The 20,971-nt window shown below is 47.4% G+C and overlaps 1 protein-coding gene across 1 annotated transcript in view; it reads left to right on the top strand.

Annotated features, from left to right (window-relative positions):
- The window catches only part of MACF1 (microtubule actin crosslinking factor 1), a 298,900-nt gene that overhangs the window by 262,029 nt on the left and 15,900 nt on the right, over positions 1-20,971 (top strand). The window contains exons 68-90 of the mRNA XM_083512609.1: positions 921-1,028; positions 1,920-2,138; positions 3,437-3,640; positions 5,904-6,135; positions 6,259-6,485; positions 6,889-7,011; positions 7,713-7,814; positions 8,889-8,990; positions 9,110-9,283; positions 9,811-9,966; positions 10,879-11,076; positions 11,991-12,119; positions 12,724-12,897; positions 13,616-13,771; positions 15,426-15,632; positions 15,883-16,002; positions 16,109-16,278; positions 16,832-16,991; positions 17,436-17,630; positions 17,899-18,027; positions 18,120-18,263; positions 18,986-19,174; positions 20,352-20,469. Of these exons, the coding sequence (XP_083368735.1) occupies positions 921-1,028; positions 1,920-2,138; positions 3,437-3,640; positions 5,904-6,135; positions 6,259-6,485; positions 6,889-7,011; positions 7,713-7,814; positions 8,889-8,990; positions 9,110-9,283; positions 9,811-9,966; positions 10,879-11,076; positions 11,991-12,119; positions 12,724-12,897; positions 13,616-13,771; positions 15,426-15,632; positions 15,883-16,002; positions 16,109-16,278; positions 16,832-16,991; positions 17,436-17,630; positions 17,899-18,027; positions 18,120-18,263; positions 18,986-19,174; positions 20,352-20,469 (3,736 nt within the window). The remainder of the gene's footprint in view (positions 1-920; positions 1,029-1,919; positions 2,139-3,436; positions 3,641-5,903; positions 6,136-6,258; positions 6,486-6,888; positions 7,012-7,712; positions 7,815-8,888; positions 8,991-9,109; positions 9,284-9,810; positions 9,967-10,878; positions 11,077-11,990; positions 12,120-12,723; positions 12,898-13,615; positions 13,772-15,425; positions 15,633-15,882; positions 16,003-16,108; positions 16,279-16,831; positions 16,992-17,435; positions 17,631-17,898; positions 18,028-18,119; positions 18,264-18,985; positions 19,175-20,351; positions 20,470-20,971) is intronic.

Here is a 20,971-nt window from a genome sequence, read left to right on the forward strand (position 1 = left end):
TCACGGCACACTAGTGTGCCGCGGAACACCAGTTGGGAAACACTGGTCTAAAGGCATCATGGATGAAACCATGGGTTAGGTCCAGACTTAGCCATGCTTCCTGTCCATTGAAATCACCACAGCAGATTAGTAATGACTGTCTTACATAGTCTGCTGATTTCAATTGGTCTAAAGAATGACTGGCTTTTTCTGGAACCAATTCAGTGTTTGGGTTTTGATCTCAACAGGGATAAGAAGGACAAGGGGGAGGGGGGATCAGCGGGCTTGGGTGGTTTTGAATAAAATCTGAGTTGCTGTTCAGATTGGGCAGATTGGATGAGGTGTTGTGGGCAAGGGAGTTGAAATAGAATATTTTTGGGGGGAAGTGGGGGCATCTGGACTCCAGCTTAGCAGAACAGACTGTATCAGGGCAATATTGCATCCAATTCTGTTCTCATTATTTTTAACGGGCTGTTTCCTTGATCTGTTTTTTACCAGTCGGGGGTGGGCTTTTTGCAGTTTTTTTTTATTTTACAGCTTTGTTCTTCAAGTTGTATTTTATCTTATTTGTTGTTAATTGTCTTGGGTACCACTATATGGATGGGTGGGATAGAAATTTAAATTGGCCTTCCCCACCCTGGTCCCTTCCAGATGTTTTGGTCTACAACACCCATCAGCCAGCATAGCCAAGGGTTAGGGATGATGGGAGCTGTACCCTAAAGGCATTTGGGTGGGGGCACCTGGTTGACAAAGGCTGATTTGAATAATACTAGATGGTTAGAGTCAGGCAGACTTGAACCCTATGGCCCTGATAAGTGTAGGCACGATGGCTTCACTCAGGCCAAGAATGACATTGCAGGATGGATGCAGGGTGCTTGCGCCGTCTCTCATCACCCACTTCTTTTTAAAGAAAATTGCTTTGTGCTTGTTCAACCTTTCAGGCTTTCTCTATTGACATCATCCGACACAAAGATTCTGTGGACGAGCTGCTCAGCCAGCGGAATGAGATCTTTGGAACCTGTGGGGAAGAACAGAAAGCCACACTGCAGGTAAATCTCTTGTCCTGCATGCACCAACTTGCTGCCCTCCAGTTGCTTTTGCATTACAACTCCCAGCAGCCCCCAGTGCTGGCTGGGGCTGGTGGAAGTTGTAGGTCAAAACATCCAAAAGGCACTGGGTTGGCTAAGGCTGCTCTAGTAAAAGACAATAGACCTGCAGAGGGCAACACTCAGCCAGGGGCCAGCCTTGTTGTACTGGTGCATGTTTTCAGTGGTCCTGCCCCGGGCTAACCAAGTTTTTTGTTGTTTGTTTGTTTGCTAGTACTTAGCTACTGGAAGTTGCATCATGCATTTATAGCCAGTACGTAGAAATGTCTAGTTAGCGCAAAGCAAAAGGCGATTTGGTGTAGTGGTTAGAATATTGGACTAGGACCTAGGAGACCAGGGATCAAATTTGAGCCAAGAAGCTCACTGGATGACCTGAGGCCCGTCATCATCTTTGAACCTAACCTACCTCACAGGATTGTTGTGAGGATAAATTAGAGGCAGAGAGCCATATACACCCCTTTGAGCTCCTTGAAGGAAAAGTGGGATATAAAACTAATAAATAAAAAGAATCCAGTTGGTATCCGCTCCATGCATCTGCTTTTGTTCTTTGACTCAGATAGACCATTTCCCCTCCTCTTAAAATATATTATATCCAAAATGCAGAGTACCAAGTGATGTGTGCCTGTTGGCTAGTGGCAAGAGCTGTGTGAATGGCCCAAGAGGCAGTGTGGGGAGATTTATTTAGGAAAACAGGCTGGAACATAATTATAAGAAAATGGATACAGAATGGAGCAGACCTGCTGACCTGGGTCATGAAAAGCATCACCCAACATCTCCTAGGCCTCTTAATCCTTGCACCTCTTCCCTGAGCTTCACATCTTACTCTTCCTGCAGGAGAAGACGGAGTGTCTTCTGAAGCAGTACGATGACATCAGCCACCTCAATTCAGAGCGCTACGCCCGCTTGGAGCGCGCCCAGGTCTTAGTCAACCAGTTCTGGGAGACCTACGAAGAGCTCAACCCTTGGCTGGAAGAGACACAGGTGTTGATTGGGCAGTTGCCCCCTCTGGCCATTGACCACGAGCACCTCAAGCAGCAGCAGGAAGACATGAGGGTAAGAAGGGGGTGGGGGCATGAGAGAGAAGCATGAAGGCCCAGACCACCAGGTTTCAGTTTTGTAAAAGTTAGGTTTCTCACACCAGTATAACCTGAGATATGAGGCTAAATTTGCAGGCTTTAGTTTTCTCTTTTGTGTTTGTGGCGGGGGGAAATAGCCTGTTCCCCACTTTGCATTGATTTTCCCCTCAAAAAAAGGTTCTGCAGACGCCCATGGTATGAATCTGTGTAGCTTGAAAAACTATAGACCTTTAGAACTCTGATTGTGAGAAGCAAGCAAAAGCCCCTCTGTGTTTGGGCGATAATGCAAGCCCCAAATGTGCAGACCATGAAAACATTTGGCTTCAGGAGAGTTGCTGAGCTTTGCCAGGGGCCCTTCCTGAGGGATGGAGGTTGTTTGCAAGTGGACATTTCAAGCTGAGGGAGGTTGGTGAGCAGAACATGTGGAAACTGGGCAGCAGTCAACTAGAGAAGCAAGTGGGTTAGGGAATGGAGGGAGGGGAAAGACTGGAGTTAGTGATTGGTTGGGTAGGAGGGTGAGGGTTTTGTATCCCAAAGCCTTGTTGGAATTTTGGAAAGACAGTTAAATTTGCCCCGCAACTCTTTTTGGGTCCCCTTTGGATCACCCAAGGCAGCATCTTATTGCTGAAAACGGTAGAAGTAGTTATCGAATCATGTAGTGATAAAAGATCTCTGCAATGCAGATTATGAATTCACTCTGGGACGGATTCAGCTAACCTAGTGCAGTAGCAGAAGCCAGCACAAGGAGTCCCACTAGCACAGTGAGACTGCTCTCTGCACCCTATGCCTCTCCCAATTCCACTCTGGAGTTTTTGGGAGAAACCCAGAGCATCACTGGGGGTGGGGGAGGGGAGATAGCTCCATCTGGCTAGCAGAAATGCGTGTGCTGACGGAATGATTGCATTAGCGCGACCTTGAATTCCACCCAGGGTTTCCACACTATTTTAGTATATATTCAGTATATTTTGAAGTACAATTCCCACCAATGCCAGCTAGCACAGTCTGTTGGCTGCAGGAGATGAGAATTGTAGTCCAACACCTCTGGAGGGCACCAGGCTGGCTTTGAGCATTACGGCTCGAGGTTAATATGGTCTCTGCATCTTATAACACGATGCTGAGCAAACACAAGTTCTTTAGCTTTTTGGAGCCAATAAACACAGCTGGTTTGATTGCAGAATCTGCTCTTTTGTTTGATTTGTGAACCTGGGATCACAGTGAAATGCATAAAGCAGGAGGTATCATCTTTGAGTCTCATTGCAATTCTTCGCTTTGCAGCAACTGAGAGAGTTGATTGCAGAACACAAACCCCATATTGATAAGCTGCTGAAAATCGGGCCACAGCTGAGTGAGCTGAACCCAGAAGAAGGAGAGATGGTAAAGGAGAAATACTTGACGGCAGAAGCCATGTACTCCCGCATCAAGGAGGATGTCCGCCAACGGGCTCTGGCGATGGACGAGGCCGTCTCACAGTCAACCCAGGTTTGTGATTCCTTGGCTCCATCCTTCAATGATTCAGTGCAATCTGTGGGTATCATATGGGGGCTTAGGTGGAGATTGTTTGCAATCTGCCCTCGCTGTAGAAGAGGAGGGGGATATACTTAGCTGCCACCCCCTCACCTTTTTGAAAGATCACAGTCCCCACAAATGCATTAGACTTACCAACTCCTCAGCCCGACATAAGAAGCTGCCTTAGTCAAGCCAGCTCAGTATTGTCTACACTGACTGGCAGGGGTTGTTGAATCATAGATTTGGAAGGAACTCTGATGGTCATCTAGTCCAACCCCCTGCAATGCAGGAATCTCAACTAGATCACAGAATCACAACTTCTTCCTCCTGTTCCAGGATCCCCAACAACCCTCCCCCTCCCCCAACTCCGCTAATAGCCTGGAACAAAATTTTTCTTTAGGTCCTTTGCTGAAGCAAATAACTGCTGGGCAGCGGCTGGGCTGGCCCATGACATAGGAGGCAGTGAGTTCCTTTGCTTAGGGGAGTGAACCCTTTTTCTCACCCGATCAGAGCAGGGGTGGGTGGGGATGAGATCAGTGCAAGGGGAAACTACATTTAAGTTTGGCAAAGGATTTTTGTTAGGCACAAATCCCTTTGCTGTTGCTAATTTCCTTTTCTGTGTCATGTGATTTTGAGCTTAAGCCAGGAATCATACAGATTGTTCTTATCACCTCATTTCAGACTCTCCCCCACCCCATGCAATTGTCTTGCATGCTATTCGGAAGTTAGTTGGTAAAACTTTAACCACTGTTAATCTATGGTACCCTAGCCTAGGTTTTGTTCTGTGTTTCATCTGTTTAATATACTGAATAAAACAATACATTTTTATTTCCCCCCCACGTTCTGGTTTTTGCTCATATATTAACTCTGAGTTGTTTTTCCTCCTCCTCCATTTCCCGTCTCATCTCCCCTCCCATTGTGGATTTTGTTCCCTGTTGTGTGTTTCGGTGCCTGTTCCCGTCTTCCCTGCGTGCTCTTCACATTTCATTGTTGTGTTGACTGCACCACACCATGACAGATTGGAGAGGTAAGAATCCCTCCTCTTCATCACATTGCAATCCTTCTCCCCTCTGACTTACCAGAAACGATGGTGTCTTCATTGGCTAGCAATTTCGCTCCCCTTCTTTGCAAAGTGGTTTTTTGCATGTATCTATTGTCGTCTGGAAGTACTGTTGGGTTTTTGAAGCACAAAACACCCTCCCTTATTTTGTAAAGCTCAAAAACCTCCCAGGTGCAACCATATTTAAATTCCTTGGTGTGAATTCTTTTCAAAGTACATCAAAAAGTTAAATGGTTGGCTCAATTAGGAGTGGACTCCCCCCTTTTTGGAAGTCTTTTTGCAGACTTTGATCCAGGCAGAAAGGCCAGTGGGGTATGAAAGCATTAAGCTTCAGAAGGGGTGGCAACTGGCAAAGGTTTGCTCTTGGCCTCATGCCTTTCAGCTGCTGTTCGGCTGAAGCAGAATCCCTGTAGCTCTGTAGTTGGACCTCCCTCCCTCTCCCTATAAGTGTGTTCTCAGGAGAAGCACTCCCGCAACATGCCCATCGCTGCAAATTCATCTAAGCTAATTACGGATTGCTCTTTGAGGAGCTGTTTTTGAAGAGGGAATGATGCAGCTAATGGACAGGATCCAAAGGACTGTGTGATTCACTCCTGGTTCTCAGACAGCAGCTTCTCAGCCATGCCCCATGACTAGCTGCTTTTGCAACCATGGGGAATGTCAAAAACAGTTTGTGACATGGAATGAGGAGGTTGTGCTGGTTGGAGCTGGTAGGAGTTGCGCTAGAGGGCACCAGGTTGGGGGAGGTTGTTCTATGTATGCACACTGGTATTTCATGCATCTGATTATGGTGACTCTTAGCACTTCTTTGAAGGGTTCAGAGCATTCTGCATACATTATCTCTAAATTACAACAGCCTTGTGAGGCAGGCCAGTTTTATGCCCATATTGCTGGATGGAGAGGGGGCGCAGCTTGAGGGTATAGTGGCTTAGTCTTAGTGACAAGTCTTATCAAAACCATTACATTCAATTGAAAAATTGAAAAACAAATCGTAGCAACATAGCAGATAAACTATGCATTTAACCATACTTAAGAGTGTTGGTCTAGAAGCCTGTACTGATTGCAACAGGCGCTGCTTCTGCTGCTCCTTTTTGAAGGGCCTGTAGATTCCTGTTGGCTGTTCAGTGCAGCCTCTCAGTCGTGCCCTTGCTAAGCCTCCTCCTTCTTCCTGCTCAGTTCCATGACAAGATTGAGCCCATGCTGGAGACTCTGGAGTCCCTCTCCTCCCGCCTGCGAATGCCTCCACTGATCCCAGCTGAGGTTGAGAAGATCCGAGAGTGCATTGGCGACAACAAAAATGCCACCATGGAGCTGGAGAAGCTGCAGCCGTCCTTTGAGGCCCTGAAACGCCGCGGGGAGGAGCTGATTGGACGGTCGCAAGGTGCAGACAAGGACCTGGCAGCCAAAGGTCAGGAGGATTAGAACTCTCACATGTTCACTCCTTTCGGTTTTTTGTCATGCAAATTCTTATATTCCACCCCAACGGAAAGAGATTCTCATTATTTTGGTTTGTGATGTTCCTCCATTTCAGAAATCCAGGATAAATTAGACCAAATGGTGTTTTTCTGGGAAGACATCAAAGCCCGGGCCGAGGAACGTGAAATTAAATTCCTGGATGTCTTGGAACTGGCAGAGAAATTTTGGTATGACATGGCTGCCCTCCTGACCACCATCCGAGACACACAGGACATTGTCCATGACTTGGAGAGTCCGGGGATTGACCCATCCATCATCAAACAGCAGGTTGAAGCAGCAGAGGTAAGGATGGCAAAGGCAAACATTTCTGCAGTAGGCAAACGGAATAGCCTGCTGCGCAAGGCATGGGATAATAACGCTCACCTATAATAAATAGAAAGCCTCCCAAGGTGAAAATGATTCAAATAATCCTATTTAAAAGCAGAACAGATTTCTGCTCTTCGGTCTTTAAAATCTCTGCATTTAGCAGCTTTGGCAACTGCCTTGCATATTGTTATAGCAAGGTATGTGTGCTGCTGCCTGAGCTTCCTGCCTTTTTTCTTTAGAAATTTAATCTCTGATTAGAAGCGCAATTTAATAAACAAGATGGCTTATAAATTGTGAGTCACTCTGGCAACCCAGATGCCATTTTGGAGCAGTGCTTGCTAATAAAACATCAACCACTGTGGTGACGTTAATCCTGCAGACAATCAAGGAGGAAACGGACAGTTTGCATGAAGAACTGGAGTTCATCCGGATTCTTGGGACAGACCTGATCTTTGCCTGCGGTGAGACAGAAAAACCAGAAGTGAAGAAAAGCATAGATGAGGTGGGTAGATTGTGGCCCCTGGGCCTCTCTCTCTGACCGTTGGACCTCTCCCCAAGTAACACACCCTTCCTCTGTCACACGTCCTCTCACCAGCCTGGTGTCACACCCTCCTTGAGTGCTGTTGCCTTGCTAGAGGCATGTCCTTGAACCCTGATCGTGCCTCTTGTTTGCCTGGATGGAGGATAGAGAGGGTTGTGGGAGTGTGTATAGAAACCAGCCTATGGCACAGAGGACTGCTGAAAGTTCCTCAGCCAGATGAAGAGACATGTCTGCAGTAGAACTTTGCTGCTGTTCTCACTTCGTTGTCAGATTGGGAGGCCAGGAAGGCAGGGATCCTGCAAAGTGAATCGGGGCCATCAATACACCACCCATACTTAGCAAGTGTGTTCTCCAGCTTAGCTTACCTGTGCTGCAAATGGGATATCGGAGCTGGCAGGGGACAGGTAGCCCAGGGGACTCCCCCCCCCCCAAAAAAGGTTCCTTTACAGATTCCTGAAAAGCAGACAATAGTCTGGGCTGCCACTTGGCAGGCATGAGAGTCAGTTGAATAACGAAAGGCACATTCGATGATCTCCAGGGCTGACCAGGGCTTGGTGCCTGGGGCTCCCCTGTCTGAATCCAACCCTGCGCACGGTGCTGCCTATCTGGCTCCCACACTGGCAAGATGCTCAGCCCCCAATGACCTCTCCTTGCTTTTGCAGATGAATGGTGCCTGGGAGAACCTGAACAAAACCTGGAAGGAGCGGCTGGAACGGCTGGAGGAGGCCATGCAGTCGGCAGTGCAGTACCAGGACACATTGCAGGTGACAACGGGTGGAGGTGGAGGTGATGCGCAGGGGTAGGGAAGGCGCAGAGCCAAGGGAGATGCTTTACCAGACCACTGGTCCATCCACACTGGCTCTCTAGGATTTCAAGCAGGAAGGCCCCCCAACCCTACCTGGAGATGCCGCCAGGGATTGAACCAGGGTCTTTCTGCATGAAAAGCAGCTGCTTTGCCACTGAGCCATGGTGTTTCCTAAGGCAAGCAGGGATCATTTCTAGCTACTGCCTGAAATGGATTCTGGCTTTTAATTCTGAGCATCTTTCATTGTAGTGCCAGGCTTAATGCATAAACATCACAGAGTAGTCGGAGGAACACCAGATTCTTGGAGGGTGAGAGGGCCAGTGTCATTTTAGTTTATTGATTAAAGGTTCTTATACACCTGCCTTTGCAAACCTGGCGCCCTCCAGCTCCCATCGGCACTGGTTGAGAGCTAGTGGGAGTTATTGTTCAAAATAGCTCGAGGGCTGACCAGGGCTTGGTGTCCAGTTATGAATTATTAGTCAAAAATGACAGCATCTCAGAATAGTACTTAGACCTTGGGCAGAATAGCTAAATTCTTCCAAAGGCCAGAAAGAGAGCAGGTATGTTTCAACCTGGTGGTGGAATCCCAGCAAAGTTGTAGCAGTCTGCACACCTGAGGTGAGAGAGTTTCACAACCAGGCACCATTACAGAAAAGACCTTGCTTCATGTAATTTAGGCCTGATTCTATTATAATAATTGTAAATGGAGCCTCTGCGTATAAGGGCAGTCTACCTTAGAGTGGCTGATCCTGGGGAGAAGCAGCAGGGGATGATCCAAACCTTGCCTGTCAGCTTTCCACTGTTAGGAACAGGATACCAGGCTGGACATGGATCTTTGGTCTGACCGGGCAGGGTTATTTTGTATTAAGGGCCAGGCATCTCAGAAGAGTAGTTGAGCCTGTGAGAAAGAGGAGAGACTGAAGGAAAGAGTTATGAACTGGGTGCTGACTCTTTTCATGGAGGCCACAACGCTGCGCCTCTGGGTGGTAGCTGGCTGGGTCTCCCTTCATTTGTGGGCCTGCTCCCTTTTCAGGCCATGTTTGACTGGCTGGACAACACAGTGATCAAACTCTGCAACATGCCCCCTGTGGGGACGGATCTCAACACCGTCAAAGAGCAACTGAACGAGATGAAGGTGCGTGTGTTTGTGCACTGTGGTTTTTTTTTCAAATGGTGGGTAGTTTATAAATTCTTTAAATAAATCTTCAGTCACAGTCCTGAGCGTGAAACTCCCTGCTTTCTCCTTCTTGGCAGGAATTTAAAATGGAAGTTTACCAGCAGCAGATTGAGATGGAGAAACTGAATCACCAGGGAGGGCTCATGCTCAAAAAAGCTATGGATGAGACAGACCGAGACATCATCCGGGAGCCTCTAACGGAGCTGAAGCATCTGTGGGAAAACCTGAATGAGAAAATAGCCCATCGGCAGGTATGGTGGGTGAACTGCCAGGGCCTGAGGTGTGGGTAAAGCCTTTAAAGCCCTCGCTCCATCTGAAGATGGCTTAGGTTCAATTAAAGGGTCTGGCTATCACCTTTTGAAGCCCCAAAGGGTCTCAGACCAGGTTACCTTGAGGGCTGCCACTGCTGCTTCCTCCTTGGGCCTGGCCAGGCCCTCCACTGTGTGTCCCATTGCTAACTGGAGTGCTAGAGATTTGTGCAGCTTCTGTCCTGATGGTCTTTTATCATCTATTAAACACTCCCTCCCCCCCCCCCCCCGCTTAAGCTGATGTTTTGCTTGCCTTCTGTCTCCCTGTTTTATTTTTACTTGTTGAGTCCTGTTATTTATTTGCCTGTTTTTGGTATACTTTGCACTATTTTTAAAGTACTGCAACCTTAAGTGCTCCTCCTTGGTGCATAGGAAAAGGGGATTTAAAAAATCCTATAAAATAAATACAGACACACACCTAGCCTTGTTTTCTTAAAAGAAATTCCTCTTCTCACCTTGTCTACAAACAGCACAAGCTAGAAGGTGCCCTCTTGGCCCTTGGCCAGTTCCAACATGCGCTGGCTGAGCTGATGGCCTGGCTGACCCACACCGAAGAGCTGCTGGATGCCCAGAGGCCAATCAATGGCGACCCAAAAGTCATTGAGGTGGAATTAGCTAAGCACCATGTAAGTACAGGGGAAGGGGTTTTATATTGTGAACCACCCTGAAATCAATGGATGAAGGACGATATACAAATTTTGTAGTAGTAGTAGTAGTAGTAGTAATACTTGCAGATTGCTTTGTGCAAAGAGGTCCCTGTTTCTGTCCTTCAGTGAGAGTCCAGCTTGGCAGCAGAATGTGTCTGTTCTCATGTTAAGGTCCTGGCCCATCTCTAGTGACTGGGCTCACAAAATTTCCTTGAGACCTTAGAGAGCTGCTGCTTAATGCAGTGCGTGGCTGCATGGGCCAAAGATCTGCTTAAGTCAGCTCCTTTCTGTCCTTTTGCCATTGGGCCACCGCAGAGCTTTTGGATGACAAAAGTGCCCCCTCCTCCATGTCCTGCCCCAGGAATCTTCATTCTTCTGGGCTGTCACTGTAGCTGTGTCATTATAGCTCAATTGGAAGCATGCTTTGAGGGAAGGGCTGGGAATATTATGAGAGCAGCATCAATGGATGACACTGGAAGCTGCTTTACAGTGAGGTAGACCCTTGGTGTCCTGGCTCCCACTTACGGACACAATGCTGGCTCTCAGAGCAGTTATTCCAAAAGAGATGGGTCTTTCTCCCAACAACCCACTTTCTGGCCCACTGAGCCACTCCCCAGAATCAGAGTCCACACTGCCATCCCATGCCAACCAACTCTGCCAAGATGTCTCCATGGGGCTCATGACAATTGGTTTATCTCACTCAGCATTGTTTACCCTGACTGGCAGCAGTTCCCCAGGATGTCAGAAAGTGTCTTTGCCAGCCGTACCTGGAGATACCAGAGATCCAGCCTGGCACTGTGTGCATGCAAAGCAGGTGCCCTGCCACTGAGCCACAGAGGCTTGCAAGGGCCCTAAAGCATTTTCTCTTCTCTACCTGCAACACCACACTAGGTGCTGAAGAATGATGTGCTGGCCCATCAGTCCACAGTGGAGACAGTGAACAAGGCTGGCAATGAGCTCTTGGAATCCAGCGCAGGGGATGATGCTAGCAGTCTCCGGAACCGCCTGGAGACAATGAATTCATGCTGGGAGTCGGTGCTGCAGAAGACAGAGGAGCGAGAACAGCAGCTGCAGATGACCCTTCAGCAGGTCAGCTGGGAAGAGAGTTAGTTAGGCGGGCAGTGGGTGCTCTTCAGAGCCCTCTCGTTCCTTGCATTCCTCGCCCAACATTTCAAAGGAGCCACATTCAGGCATGCACCTGAACACACAGAAGGTTGAGATGAGAGTGGGGAAGGTGGGGGGCACGTCCCACAATGAGCACCAAGGTCTGGAGAGTTTCTAGGAGTGTTTGTCTCCCTACAAAAAGGAAGGCTTCCAACTGCAGGGGGTTTCTAAGCAAGTTAATTACCAATTCTTTAAAAAACAAACCACTTCAGACCTTATCAAAAAATGAAGTTCTCCCTATAAGAATAACTGAATCTTCAGTGCACAAGTTGACATTATGTTTTTATATTATTTTGTTTTTTGTAAACCATTCTAACTATTTTTTTTGGGGGGGGAATGAAGGATGGGATAGAACTCCCTTGTTAAATATACAAGTGAAAGGAGTTGTGAAGAGCAGCTGGTGCCCCTGGGGAGGGGATTTGGAGGGGGGCTTTTGTGTGCTGCCCCTCCTCCTGGTTATTTATTTATCCCTTTGTGTGTTCAGGTGATTGCCCACCAAGACTTGCTCTATGGTTAGACTTGTTTGGGTGTACAGATGAGTCTGTTTCAGCTGCTTCCTCACTTTGGAGATGATTCATTCTTTAAGCCAGAGTCTTTTGGGAAAGCTTCTCTTACTTCTGGGAGCTAGACTAGAAGAGGATGGCTAGAAATAGGCTGGGATTTGAACCTAAGCTTATGCTTGGCACTTTGGTTTTGCTTTTTTAATTTCACTACCCCAAAATGTATTTCTGTACTTTTGGTTTTAAAAATCCTGGTACCTCCCGCTGAGGTTTCCGAAACCATCAGAGTGAATTGCTTGTGCCCTTCAGTCCAGCATGTGATTTTGTGTTCCCTTGCAGGCTCAAGGTTTCCATGGTGAAATTGAAGACTTCCTCCTCTGGCTCACAAGGATGGAGAACCAGCTGTCTGCCTCCAAACCGACAGGTGGGCTGCCAGAGACTGCTCGAGAGCAACTGAATGCCCACATGGTGAGTTGTGATGGCCGAACTGATGCCTGGAATGAATGACCCCTTAATATGGGAGGGAAGGATAATGTGCATCACAGGTGGGATGTGAAATACCTAAAAGGGAAAGTGCCAGAGAAAAAGGAATGGGGGAAGGCTTGGTTAGCTACATTCCAGCTTACAGTGCACAGCTGTATCTACCTAAGGTACTCGTGGATGTTCCAGGTTGTTGCAGTCACTCAGCTATCAGCTGGCATCAGCAACCCTGGACCAGCACAAATGTGAAGTTTTTACACGTAAGGATGGCACAGAGAAAAATGTGTGCACAGTCAGGTGTAAAGATTATTCACCAGTGGGAACCTACCCCCTAAGTTTTGAAGCCACAAGCGGGAAGGGTGATTTTTGTAGGCCTAGCTGCACACCACATGCTTAGAGTAACATGAAGCGTTGGCCCTGAGAAGCTGGACTTGGCAGACAACCCCCAGAGCCAAGTGCACCTGGCAAGCAGCAGAAGCAATCTTCACACATAACTGTGCCGTTAGGTCTTGCCTATGCCACGTGAACCCCCATGTCAGGAAAATTTGTCCTGCAAAGCATCCCTTGTTTACGATGCCTCTGTGTTGTGCAGGAGCTCTATGCCCAGTTCAAAGCCAACGAGGAGGTCTACAGCCAGCTCCTGGCTAAAGGGAGGCTGATGCTCCTGAGCCGCGCTGATTCTGGGTCTGGATCAAAGACAGAGCAAAGTGTGGCTCTCTTGGAGCAGAAGTGGGGCCTCGTCAGTATGAAGATGGAGGAGAGAAAGGTAATGTGCTAGGAGGGGTGGGGGTGTACCAATCACCAAATCACTGTACTCACATTTGCATGATGCAGAGCAGGGGACTCTTGTGTGAGTGCCGCACATTCCCTAGCTTGCACAGGAAAGCGAGGCTCTGCGCATGTGGAGCTTCATACAGAGGAACTTTTGGGACTTGAGGTGGTATTAAAGAGGTGTGTGTTTGAAAAGGGAGTGGAGAGAGAACCTTGCTTTGGTTTTAATCCAGCTGTTTCACAATTCCATTATTGGTAAATTGTGATGGTCCCATAGAGCAGGGGAAGCTAATGTGGTGCCTTCCGGCTGTTCTCGGGCTCCCAGCCCCCATGAGCCCCAGCCAGCATGGTCAATGGTCAAGGATGATGGACACTGTGGTGCAGCAGCATCCAGAGGGCACCGCATTGGCTGCCCCCCCCCCCCGTAGGTGGTCTCTTCTTGTTCTGATGCTTTTTGTTGGAAGAGAACCTGGCTCCAGAATGGCTTGGATGAAGGGGAAGAGTTATCAACATTTGAAATGTGACCTGTTAATATGCAAGTCACGTTTATCAGTTGGACTGAGAAGGTCCAGCCTAGAAGGAGTCTCTCATTTATTACACAATTGTGGTCTTTGTCTCAGAAGCCAGCGTTTGTGAACTTTGGCTGGTGCTCCTTTCTTTCTGCCTTTTGTGCTCATTCTGCTGCTTTTTCTCCCCCTTCTTTTAAAACTCAGTCCAAGTTGGAAGAGGCCCTCAGCTTGGCAACCGAGTTCCAAAATTCCCTGCAAGATTTCATCAACTGGCTCACCCTTGCAGAGCAGAGCTTGAATGTTGCTCCTCCACCCAGCCTCATGTTCAACACAGTGCTCTCACAGATAGAAGAGCACAAGGTAATGATGCCCACTTGGGTGTGCATGTGTGCATTTGAGGGAGGGTGGGGGGAGCTATCTGACTTGAATAGTGAAGCTGCCAAAAGGTAGAGAAAAACTTAATTATTTAAAATAGCTGTGGAGTATTGAGAGAATTCAATTATGGTTCTATAATTGTACCATATTCACAAGTGCTCGAAACTTGAGAAATAAAATGAGAGCTAGACAGTATCTTCTGTCCACAGCAAGAATAGACAATAAGCACTTCCACAAGAACAACAATAAACAATGCCTAGGTTTAGCAGCCAAATAAGGAAAGACTTTAAAATTAAAACAGGGAAATATTCCATCATAGGTGTTTTCAAATAACCAAGTTTTTGAAACTGCAAGATATATAGATAGATATTAACATATAGTAAAGAGGAAAGGCTGTTGTCATGCTGCAGTTTGCTTGGCTGCCAGTAGGGGGCACTGTGAAGTACAGCATGACGACAGATTTCTGAGAGCTGCTGGGCTCTTGCATTCGAGGTTGAGAAGAAGGGAAGCAGAAGAGGGAAGGACTATGGTCCACCTGAGTCGTGGACGAACTGTCAGGACAGGCTGGGGTAGCTCCCCCAAAACTCCTGCTCTTTTGCTGCTGCTTACCTAAGACCAATGATGCCATTTCAGCACCACTGGAGGAAAAAGAGAAACGGAGGCAGGTGGGCACCCCAGGCAAGCTGCCTAGAAATGGGCAAGGCAGGGCATCTCCCCAGCAACCATCCCACTCTGCTGCCACCCACCACTGCCCTCTTCTTTGCCTCTTCGACTGAGGTTGCAACAGCAACTTTGGCGTGAGGCAGGCAGTATGAATAGTAGGGTTGGGAGGATGTCTAAAGCAAGGAGGCATTGGCAAGTAGCGGTGAGTGAAATGAGCAGTAGCACAGTCATAAATTATGAAGCATTAACAAATTAATAATCTGTAATATTAAAAATGTGACTTAAAATCAGTTAATAAAAAAATAACTATCAGTTGTATTCTACTAACTTGTACACAGAGTACACCTATTGAAACTAGTGGGCCCAAGTTAGTCAAGGCCATTAATTTCAATGAGGTCTAGTTTGAGTAAAAGTTAGTTGACTACAACCCCAGGCTTTTACTACAGTGGTACCTCGGGTTAAGTACTTAATTCGTTCCGGAGGTCCATTCTTAACCTGAAACTGTTCTTAACCTGAAGCACCACTTTAGCTAATGGGGCATCCTGCTGCCGCCGTGCCACCGAAGCACGATTTCTGTTCTCATCCTGAAGCAAAGCTCTTAAACCGAGGTACTATTTCTGGGTTAGCGGAGTCTGTAACCTGAAGCGTATGTAACCTGAAGCATATGTAACCCGAGGTACCACTATAGTTCCCTAAAACAAGTGATGGGGCTTGTGAGGTGGGTCAGATTATTCATTTGTTGCAGGTAGGGAACTGGAGGCTGTGTGTGTGTGTGGCTCACTCATGGCTACCCAATCTGTGGCCATGGCAGGCCCCAGCCTAGTCTTCGGACTCCCTTGCCAGCCATAGTGACTACAGTTGAGCTTTGTGCCATCTCACCTTGGAACAAAACCTCCATCCCAAGTGAATTGGCCTTCCCTGCATTATGTGGTGCCTAAGAGACCCAGGAGAGCAGCCTTCGTTTTTTCCTTGTCAGGTGTTTGCCAATGAAGTGAACGCCCACCGGGACCAGATAATTGGCCTAGACCAAAGTGGAAACCAGCTGAAGTTTCTCAGCCAGAAGCAGGATGTGGTCTTGATCAAGAACCTCCTGGTCAGTGTCCAGTCACGCTGGGAGAAGGTCGTCCAGCGGTCAGTGGAAAGAGGGCGGGCTCTGGACGATGCCAGGAAGCGGGCAAAGCAGGTGAGGAACAATCCTTTGTAGGCTAGAAGCCAGGGAGGCACAAAGGGCATCAGCTCAGAGCTACAAAATACTTCTGTTCCTCTTGGGCTCATTGAGGGCCATTGGCGTATTAGGCACTGTTTGCAGAAGTATGAAATGTGGGTCAGGTGTTAGGGGATGGGGGATAGATGAAAATTGGCAGTGAGTAGTGGAGTTGGAGAAGCATGTGAATTCTAATAATAAATTAAATGGAAAAAATTAATCTTCATAGTTCCATGAAGCTTGGAAGAAGCTGGTTGACTGGTTAGAAGATGCAGAAAATCTCCTGGATTCTGAGCTTGAAATTTCAAATGATCCCGACAAGATCAAACTGCAGCTCTCTAAGCACAAGGTTAGAATTGCATGTGAAACAGTTCCTTTGCTTCTTGTGAAATTATCTGTAGTCACTGGCCTCATGCTCAACCTATGTTTTGGGTGGGTTTATTTGGGAAAATCAGGAGTTCCAAAAAACCCTGGGTGGCAAGCAGCCTGTTTATGACACCACGATCCGGACAGGAAGGGCCCTGAAAGAAAAAGCTCAGTTCCCAGATGACAACCAGAGCCTAGACCATCTCCTTGGGGAAGTCCGTGACAAGTGGGACACTGTCTGTGGCAAATCAGTGGAAAGGTGAGTGCCTGAAAGGGCTTTCTAACAGGTAACATCCTGTAGTAAGTTGAGGTGCCTGCAGGTCGTAAAAGGGGGTCTTAGAAACCAGCTTTAAGTCACCTATTTGGATAGGGTGTGAGGGGCATTTATCAGCATCAAGACCTATATTTGACCAGTTTGTATACTGACTACACATCCAAAGAGCAGTGCAGGGGCCTTAGCTAGGTTCCTGCTGGATTTGCTCTGGATACATCTGGATTCTCCCAGGCCCTTGCTGGTAATCCACACTAGTTTGTTCTTAATCTGTTAGCTTTGGATTTCCCCCCTCTTCATTATTATCTTTGTGTAGTTCTTGGTTTTATTATAATTTTTACATTGTGCTGTACATGCTTTATGATTTTTAAATGCAAAGCCGTGTAATTTGTTTTAATAAATAAATTACCTTAACACACCATTTTTTCTTAAGGTGTGCCTAAGGCTCTGATTACGCCACATTTATTATGGTGCCCAAGGAGGTGGCCAATTGAAGGGAAACTGCAACACCCACTTACCCCTGCATTTTTCATTTTTACAGGCAACACAAACTAGAAGAGGCCCTTCTGTTCTCTGGCCAGTTCATGGATGCATTGCAAGCTCTGGTTGACTGGCTGTACAAGGTGGAGCCCCAGCTGGCTGAAGACCTGCCTGTCCATGGGGACCTGGACCTGGTCATGAACTTAATGGATGCTCACAAGGTAATGGCTGCTGGGGGACAGAGCCATCCATTTGGAAGCCACTTCACACTGTGTAAGCCTCAATGTGTTATGGACTAAGGCAGTGAACTGGAGTCCCTGTGAAAATGTACTTGAGTTTCTAAGTTTTACATCTCACCCTTCATCCCAAAGGGAGCCCAGGGCAGCTAACATAAAAGAATACAAATATAATACAATAACACATGAAAATGTTTAAAACATCATCTGGAACGTAATTAAAAAATGGGAGCAGTTAATACCTCCAGAGTTTTGAAAAGTGCAAGGCCATTAGAACCAAACTGCCTTTTAATGAAAATATACTTGCAAAAGGTCCAAGATCGGGTTTACAGGTCTCCAGATAACTATCAAAAAACAAACTTAGTGCTCTTTACAGGGGTGGAGAGCTTGGAGAAAGAGGGTGCAACTATGCTCTGTTCCCCTTGATAGGTCTTCCAGAAGGAGCTTGGCAAGCGAACAGGCACCGTCACGGTTCTCAAGCGCTCAGGCCGGGAACTTATTGAGAACAGCCGCGATGACACAACGTGGGTGAAAGTGCAGCTGCAAGAGCTAAGCAACCGCTGGGACACCGTCTGCAAGATGTCTGTCCTGAAGCAAACTCGGTTGGAGGAGGCCCTGAAGCAGGTAAGAGACGGAAGCAGGGTGGCATCATCTGCAACTTGCACATCTCTTTGGTCCATACCAGCCCTGTGACTCTATTGTATCTATTGCTCCACCCCTTTTGCTTCTGGCCCCACCCACCACTGGTGTGTGTCCCCCTACCCGGGAAGGTTCCCTGTGAAGGAAAGTGGCCCTTAGGCTATGAGAAGAGTTCTCTATCCTTGCTGTATGGCAACTCAAAAGGCCTTTGCTCCATGGGGAAGGGTTCACTGGTGCTGTTTCTCCTTTCCAGGCAGAAGAGTTTCGGACTGCTGTCCATCTTCTGCTGGAGTGGCTCTCTGAAGCTGAGCAGACCCTCCGCTTCCGGGGAGCTTTGCCCGACGACGCAGAAGCGCTGCAGTCACTCATCGATGTCCACAAGGTGGGTAGCTGTTCAGAAGAGGGAAAGGCGGGAGCCTGAGGGGATTGCCAGGCAGCCAGGCTGAGCTGTTGTACCTTTACCCTTTGCTGCAGGAGTTCATGAAGAAAGTCGAAGAGAAAAGGCTGGATGTGAACTCCGCTGTGGGGATGGGGGAGGTCATCTTGGCCGTTTGCCACCCAGACTGCATCACCACCATCAAGCACTGGATCACCATCATCCGAGCTCGGTTTGAAGAAGTGAGTCACAGAGGCCTTTGCTCTGCCTCTCAGCATCTGCAGTCAGCAGGAATGGAGCTGAGAGACATAATAATTCTATGACTGTATAAGAGTAATGCATTTTGAATCCCCTTCCCACCTTGCTTCAGCTGCTGTGACATCATAGAAGGTTCATGACAATGCTGGCTACTGAGATGAGAGGAGCCAGTTACAGAATGTAGAAATTCACTGTAGTTCCTAAAATGCTTAGGTAGAGGTGTTTTTGTTTTGGTTTTATTTTTGGAACAACCAAGAACTTTTTATTTATTTAAATGGGGGGAAAATTACTCCACTTTTTGAATGAACCTTTTCGGAGTAGCTTGTGAATAAACATAATATGATAATCACGTAAGAACACACAGCATACCCTTAATATTTTTTCTGTATACTCCCTCCATATTCAGCTTAAAGCATTTTTCAGTCTTCTCCCTTAAGCTAGATTCTAGACTATTTTATCATTGGCACCATTAGTACAAGTTCGCTCCTGGTGCCCTAAGTTTGTAGTGTTAGTAGGTTGTAGAGCTTGCAGGGTAAAACACAAGATCCAGGTGAGCTAGAGGAGGGGAATGCAAAAGTGAAGAAGATGCTTAGGCAAGGGAAGGGGCATGCGAGTAACCCAGAAAGACATACCGCTGCCTTCCCTCCCTGCAGAGATACCTCTCGTTTGCTGCCAATTACCCTCCCTGCTTTTCATCCTCTGCCAGGTTCTCACATGGGCAAAGCAACACCAGCAGCGGCTTGAAGCAGCCCTCTCAGAGCTGGTGGCCAATGCAGAGCTGCTGGAGGAGCTCCTGGCATGGATTCAGTGGGCTGAGACAACGCTGATTCAGAGGGACCAAGAGCCAATGCCGCAGAACATTGACCAGGTCAAAGCCCTCATTGCAGAGCACCAGGTAACCCTGCCCTGGTTGGCTCCCTCTTTGCCACCTTCCAGAAAAGAGCATGCTGTGTGTTTGAGAAAGCTGTTCACAGTGGCTTTAAAGTGAAACAAAGCGCCTGACTTCATTCTTCCTAGCTGTGTGTGAGCTTGCAGTGCTTTGGTTTTGCCATGGAGTAGGACTCCACATGCCTGTAAGCTTAGAGCAGAATGGAGGGTCATTGTCTTCCCCTTCAGCTCCTATTGCTTAGAGGCACTCTGGCTGGTGCCCCCACCCCCAATCCTGGCTCACCCTCTTTTCTTTTGACCTCTAGTGGGCTATATATATATCTAGCACAGGCTTTCTGAACCTGATGCCCAGCCTTTCAGACTACAGCTCCCATCAGCCCCAGCCTTGGCGCAGAGGAGCTTTCCCTAACCTGCTGCTGCATATGTTTCGGACTCCCAGCAGCTGCGCTGGTTGAGGCTGATGAGAGTTGTAGTTCAAAACGGCCACGTTGGCTGGGGTTGATGGGAGTTGCAGTCCAAAACAGCTGGAGGGAAGACTGATTTAGCAGTGCCATGCAAGAACAAACAATGTGGCATTAGATGCAAGATTTGGGTTCCTGAGAATTTGGTGCTTAATTTTGAGAGTGAGGTACTAAGTTCCTAGCCCCTATGGTGGCAAAGATATATTGAAGGTACATGGGCAACGGCTGGTGAAATGTTACTATCCAAAGAGGAGACTGAATAAGAACAAGAGCCAATCTGGTGTAGTGGTTAGAGTGTTTGGGCTAGGGGCTGGGAGAGGCTGGTTCAAATCCCCACTTGAGTAGCCTAACCTACCTCACAGGGTTGTTGTAGGGTTAAATAGGAAAGAATATAAATGTGATAAATATTTATGTATCATGTACTTGTGTATGGCCTTTCATCTGTAGATCTCAGGGCAATTCACAACATAAAGATACAATAAAATAGAAAATACAATATAAAAAACACAAACTGCATAACAAAAATAAGAGCAAAAACAAACCAATAATCCCCCCTTCCACAACACATTTAAAAGGGTATCAGATGTTAATCAGCCAAAGGTGCTTTGAGTTGTTTGGGGATAGGACTGCTTACATTAGCAAAAGGACAACATTTAGTTGCATAGTAACAAAATGCTGCACTCTTCTTCTACCTCTAATCATCTTTCCTACTGCATTTTCCAGTCCTTTATGGAAGTAATGACCCGAAAGCAGCCAGATGTGGATCGCGTCACAAAAACATACAAGAGGAAAGCCACAGAGCCGGCTCATGGACCTTTCATTGAGAAATCCCGAAGCAATAGTATGTTGGCAACCCTTTGGGCAAATTTTAAATATTTGGGGCCTAATTCATTTAGGGCTTTAAACACTAATAACACTAGTAGCATCTTGAACTGGGCCTTGATCAAGAAATAAGTACTGTATATGTGTTCAGGAACACTCCCATCATCATCAGCAGCATTATGATTATTACTTTTATTATGATAATTACTGATGCTGCTACTACATATTCCATGGCTGAGACCAGTCTTTAAAACAAAAGTCTGGGCTGTAGCTCTGATGTCCCTTGGCTCAGGTACAAGCTTGGGGTGACTTTCTGCACCTCCTTGGACTAGGATGGGCAGCCTTTGGCCTAGTTTAATAAGCCCTTCGCAAGCAATCATTTCAGGCCTCAGGAGTCTGTCCCAGCAGCCTGCTGGGCAGGGTAGGAAGAGGGGGGAAGAGGTATGAGAGAGCAGCGGGGGGGGGGGTAAGAGAGAGCGGTGGCTCCGCCTACTGCTGGCTTTAGCCCTGCCCACAGTCAG

Source organism: Podarcis liolepis (assembly GCF_965112155.1).
Source record: "Podarcis liolepis genome assembly, chromosome: 7".
Classification (NCBI taxonomy): domain Eukaryota; kingdom Metazoa; phylum Chordata; class Lepidosauria; order Squamata; family Lacertidae; genus Podarcis; species Podarcis liolepis.